This window comes from Ranitomeya imitator, chromosome 3 (assembly GCF_032444005.1).
Source record: "Ranitomeya imitator isolate aRanImi1 chromosome 3, aRanImi1.pri, whole genome shotgun sequence".
NCBI lineage: Eukaryota > Metazoa > Chordata > Amphibia > Anura > Dendrobatidae > Ranitomeya > Ranitomeya imitator.
The window spans coordinates 612,300,293-612,306,292 of record NC_091284.1 but is presented as its reverse complement, the minus strand read 5'-3'; the positions used below and the strand labels follow the sequence as shown (position 1 = coordinate 612,306,292).

The 6,000-nt window shown below is 42.4% G+C and overlaps 1 protein-coding gene across 19 annotated transcripts in view; it reads left to right on the top strand.

The window, feature by feature from the left end:
* LMO7 (LIM domain 7) overlaps positions 1 to 6,000 on the top strand; it is a 235,734-nt gene that overhangs the window by 115,173 nt on the left and 114,561 nt on the right. For 13 of the 19 annotated variants that reach the window (XM_069758116.1, XM_069758112.1, XM_069758115.1 and 10 more), the window contains exon 5: positions 5,087 to 5,193. In XM_069758116.1, coding sequence (XP_069614217.1) covers positions 5,087 to 5,193 — 107 coding nt within the window. Of the gene's footprint in view, positions 1 to 4,780; positions 4,879 to 4,935; positions 5,194 to 6,000 lie in introns of those variants that run through there. The other 6 variants (XM_069758119.1, XM_069758123.1, XM_069758121.1 and 3 more) reach the window with 3 other exon arrangements.

Below are 6,000 nucleotides of genomic sequence, written 5' to 3'. Positions count from 1 at the left end.
AGGAGACAGGCCAGTACAACAGGAGACAAGGACGAGGCGTAGGAGTGCAACAACCCCTCAGCAGGACTGCTACCTCCTCCTTTGTGCAAGGAGGAACAGGAGGAGCAGTGCCAGAGCCCTGCAAAATTACATCCAGCAGGCCACTAACACCCATGTGTCTGCTCAAACTGTCAGAAACAGACTCCATCAGGGTGTTATAAGGACCTGATGTCCACAAGTGGGTGTTGTGCTTACAGCCCAACACCATGCAGGGCGATTGCCATTTGCCAGAGAACACAAAGATTGGCAGAATTGACACTGGCGCCCTGTGGTCTTCACAGATGAGAGCAGGCTCACACTGCACATGCGACCGACGTGACAGTGTCTGGAGATGCCGTGGAGAGCATTCTGCTGCCTGCAACATCCTCTGACGTGACCACTTTGGTATTGAGTCAGGAATGGTGTGGGGAGGCCTTTCTTTGGAGAGGCGCACAGCCCTCCATGTGCTAGCCCAAGGTACCCTGACTGCCAGTAGGTACCAGGATGAGATCCTCAGACCCATTGTAAGACCATATGCAGGTGCAGCGGGTCCTGGTTCCTTCTGATGCATGACAATGCTAGGCCTCATGTGGCTGAAATGTCAGCAGTTCTTGCTTGATGAAGGCATTGATGCTATGGACTGGCCTGCCCGTTCCCCAGCACTGAATCCAATCGAGAATATCTGGGACGTCATGTCTCATTCCATCCACCAACGCCTCATTGCACCACAGACTGTCCAGGAGTTGACTGATTCCTTAATCCAGGTCTGGGAGGAGATTCCTATTGATAACATCCACCGCCTCATCAGGAGCATGCCCAGGCATTGTAGAGAGGTCATACAGGCACGTGAAGGCCACACACACTACTGATCATCATTTCCTTGTCTTGTGGCATTTCCACTGAAGTTTGATCAGCCTGCAATTTGATTTTCCACTTTGATTTTGAGCATCATTCCAACTCCAGACCTCCATGGGATATTACTTGTGATTTGCATTCAGCATTTTTAGGTTTTATTGTTCTCAACTCATTCCACTATGTAATAAAGATTTGCAACCGGAATATTTCATTCAGTGATATCTAGGATGTGGGATTTTAGTGTGAGCAGTATATTTGCATAAGTATGAATACCCTCTTATAACTGGAAATGTGGTTATGTTCAGAATTTGCCAATTACATTTAAGCTCATGTTAAATAGTAGTCAGTACACTGCTGCCATAATTTTAAGGTGATCTCATTGTTAATAATTATCAGTAATAAGAAGGGTATAAAAAAATATTTCCAAGTATTTAGATATACCATGGAACACTGAAGACGGTCATCAAGAAGTGAAGTATTTTCTTACAAAGAAATACATCCAACCTGGGTGTTTTGCCATCACCTACATCAAATCTGCCCAAAACGTGAAAAAAAAGTGTTCTATCCTGATAAGACAAACCCTAAACAGTTGGAACATAAGTTCCAAAAGGTATGTTTGACACAAAGCTAACACTGCGCATAATGCAAAAAACACCATGAAGCATGGTGGAGGCAGTATGCTTTGGATCTGTTTGTAGGCAGCCTTTTTTTTTTCTTTTTTCCCCCAAGCTAGAAGGAATTATGAACCATTCCAAATATCAATTTTGCATCAAAACCTTCAGGAATTTGCAGAAAAGCTCAAGATGAAAAGGAATGTCACCTTTCAGAACAACACAGACCATAAGCAAACCTCAAAATCAACAAAATAATACGGTATATTTGCCAGACTGTTAGTTTTGGAATGGTCCAGCTAAAGCCCGGATATGTGTGACACAAGCGATCGGACGATTGTAGCTTCAAGTCTCCTAAGGAGTCTATTGAAGCAAGTAAAAAGTGTGAAATAAAAAAAAAGTTCAAATCGACCCTGTTTTGCCCCATTTAAAATGAAACCGCAAAAATAAAATAAAATACAAATTTGGTATCGCTAAGTTAAAAAATGCCTGAACTATTAAAATATTAAAAGAATTGATCAGATCAGTATATGTCTTAACAAGAAAATTCAGAACGACTGAAGTACATTTTTTGGTCGCATTGCAATAACAGGTGATCAAAACATTGCATCTACCCCAAATAATATAGATAAAAAGTCAGCTCTGTGCAAAAAAAATAAGCGCTCACCTAGATCCCGAAAAAAGGAGACGCTACAAGTCTTGGAAAATGACACCATTTTTTTTTTTTACATACTTTGTATTTTTTTTTTAACCACTTAAATAAAAAAATAACCTATACATGTTTAGTATCTACGAACTCGCAATGTCCTAGAGAATCATAATTGTAGGTCCGTTTTAGCATTTAATTAAGGCTACTGTCACACTAGCGTTTTCTGCAATCCGTCATAATGCGTCGTTTTGCAGAAAAAACCCATCCTGCAGAAATGCATCCGCTGCCTCCATTGTGCAATGCGTTAAACGCTAGCGTCGGAATCTCTCCCCGACGCATTGGGACGCGGAGATTCCGACGCTAGTGTGAAAGTAGCCTAAGGCTACTTTCACACTAGCGTCGGAATCTCCGCGTCGCAATGCGTCGGGGAGAGATTCCGACGCTAGAGTTTAACGCATTGCACAATGGAGGCAGCGGATACATTTCTCCGGCGCATCCGCTGCCCCATTGTAAGGTGCGGGGAGGTGGGGGCGGAGTTCCGGCCGCGCATGCGCGGTCGGAAAAAGCGGTCCGTAAGGAGCAAAAAACGTTACATGTAGCGTTTTTTGCTCCCGACGGTCCGCAAAAGCACGACGCATCCGTCGCTCGACGGATGCGACGTGTGGCAATCCGTCGCAAATGCGTCGTCAATGCAAGTCTATGGGGAAAAAACGCATCCTGCAAGCACTTTTGCAGGATGCGTTTTTTCTGCAAAACGACGCCTTGTGACGGATTGCAGAAAACTCTAGTGTGAAAGTAGCCTAACATGGTAAAAAACAAACTAAAAAAGTGGAAATGCGCAATCACTTGGCTGTTTGCCTGCAAAAAATTGTTTTTCTTGAAAAACCACATGGACGTTTCAACCGGATGCAAAGTTTTGCCAGATAAACAGTTATTTGATGGCAAAATCAAGTTATATTTTTATCCAGCTAATAGAAAACTGTAATGGCTACTAGCCACTGCCGTTTTCAGCCTGTTAGTTTGTCCTTGCCCTTTGTCTGTAGATGTAAACAGAATGTTCCCATTCTCAAACCCCTTTGAACTGTGTATACCTGCAGGGCATTTGTTCAGGACTTTCAGCATGTTGGCCTTTTTCAGACTTTGCACTGAAGTACGGTAACTGTGTCACAGGAGCAAAATGTGAACTGCGTATAATGTGAAATACTGGCTAGGCTGTTTTGCCCATTATGAGGCCTTCCCCTGCCTTATAAAAATCTTGACAAAAATGTAAAAACAGACAGGCTCTGGGTATGAATGCCAAATGTAGGGCTCGAACACAATGCTTACAACATATAATGCACATCTTTTCCATTGTCCTTGCTACAGAATTTACCTGGAAATGTGTTTCCTCTCTTGATGTTATATGTAACAGAACAGTTGGCTACTTTCATCCCTAGCTGCAAGTTTACATTGCCAGGCAGGCTTTTTGGATCTTTGTGTACTAAACTCCAATGCCAGATCGCGGCAAGCTTCCGTGCATAGGCAAAGCAGTAAGGCGAATGATCACAATAAACATGTAAAGCAAATGGGCTGGGAGTGACCATGTCTTGCTTGCATGCAGTATTCACGTTACTTGCCTAGGAGTTAGAATAGGTGTGGGCACATTGTATTTGCCATTTGTGAAAAGTCTTTCTCTTGCTGTCCCTTACAGTTGTTCATCTCTGCACCTGTATGCTGGGATTGAGACTGCTGCTTCACTGCACTATTTTGATCACCTTTTAAGGGTCGATTCCATTGTTGGGTTGTTGTTTTTTTTTACCCCGTAAGGGTTACAGCTTGCAATATGTAATATTTGTCTGCAGATGACTTAGTAACCGTTGCATCACTATGAGCTAGCTACTCTGGGGTGCTGTAAAGATCAATCCCTGAGCCCAGGGAGACTGTCTAATGTTGTTATCTGTAGTATGCACACATACACAATCTACCACCTGTGGTTCCAGCCTTTGTGGGTGCACGAAGCCGTCACACAATTTACAGGTTAAAGAAAACTATAGAGCAGCAACATCAGGTTCGATTTTTAATTCAAACTTCACAGAAGGCTGCAACCCAGGGCATCATCTGAACCTGGATATTGCGAGGATTCACACATTTCACAGATTTTAGTTTCTAGAAGAAAAGTGTTGCCATTTCTCATTGACATTCAACGGCTGGGGACCACCTTGCTGGGTGAAGTTGCATGCGTCTTTCCCTGTCCCAGAGATCCCTTTTAGGATTTTTCATATTATGAGACTTGTCCTTTCAGTTCAGCTGTTGCATCTTGTTGAGCTTTTTATAGGACTGGCTTCACTTTGCAGAAGCAAGTAGCCTGGAACAGGTGCAGTAGAATGAGTAATGGACCACTCCTGAATTCTTTTCTCTGTACTTCTTCATGTATTTTTTATCTTACTATACTGGATCATAGCTGTGACATTTTTACCTTCTGCCTGCGTATGTTCACATTCTGTCAAGATCCTGTTAGGCGGCCAAACCTAGATTCCAGGTGCAATGTCCCAGCCACTCTGTGTTCTATAGAAACAGCATGTCCCTCCTCCTTTTCCTCACCCTCCTATGCCGGTGCTGGCAATAGTTTCTGGGTGGGTCAATGTCATTAGCTGCAGTTATTTTTAAAGTCCTAAGAGGTGAGGTTTGCCGTGCAAAGACAGAAAGAGGGCGTTTGTTTGTAGACCTGACATCAAAGTGTACTTTTCTGATTACTGACTGCAGCAGGTAATGGTTGCAGCGTCACTCAGCCTCACAGATTAGAGACAACCTCCTGGTATCCATGAAATATTATTCCAATACATCTTCCAGGCTCTCTGCATGTTCTCTATCTCTGCTGTTTCTTGTGGACTTTGGAGTTTTGGACTTCGATAAGCAGTTTTGATTTGTGACTGCTCAGCTAAGCAATCATTTTTTTTTCCACTTGCCGTTTCAGGATAATATTAATGTTTTCTTGCGGGCGTGCGAGAAACTAGGACTGAAAGAAGCTCAACTTTTTCACCCTGGGGATCTTCAGGACTTATCCAATCGTGTCACTGTCAAGTAAGTTACATTTGCTATTATGATCACATTGCCTTTTCTGTAAGTGTCAGGGAGGGAGCTATAAACTGACAGGAGCAGAATAAACACACTTCACTAATGTGGTCTCTAATTGATTGTTTAGTTATGTTGTAAACTAGTCTGACCTGTATGGCGCTCAATTCTTCGTTGGAAGAATAGTGGAGATACCATCTACAGAGGTCTTAATGCAATAGAACAATTTACCTGTCTGCTTTATGGATGTATTTGCATGGGACTGAGTTGTACAGCAAAAGATTGTGACTTGAAGAGCCTTATCAATTGGAGGCAGTATGAATGTTACTGCCATATCCTTAGGACGCAAAATGAGCCAGGGCCTAAGTGTAACTTTTATTTATTTATTTATTTATTTTTCTTTCTGATGAATGTGATGACATGTATGTTGAAGTCTTGATGCCTCCACCACAAACTCCTTATTTGATAAAAAAAAGAAAAGAAAAATACAGCAAGCTATTTTCTTTCTCGCGTAAAATGATGGACACCTTGATTGAAAGGAAGTTCCAGATTATAGTCGATGATGACTTTCATGAGACTGGTTCTACACTGCTGTCGGTTGTGTTTCTGAGCTGCTGTGGTGGAGCAAAACTAAAGAATAAAGCATTACATATCAACAGGGAGTAAAGATCTATTCCCACTGGATGTTTTGGACTGTGCATTTGGTTACAGAAAAGGTGTGGATTTTCTGCTGTGAAATCTAGAGTAAAAACTAATATGCTGCAGATTTTTAAAACCGCAGAATTGTTCGGTTTACGCTGCAGATTTAGTCATAAG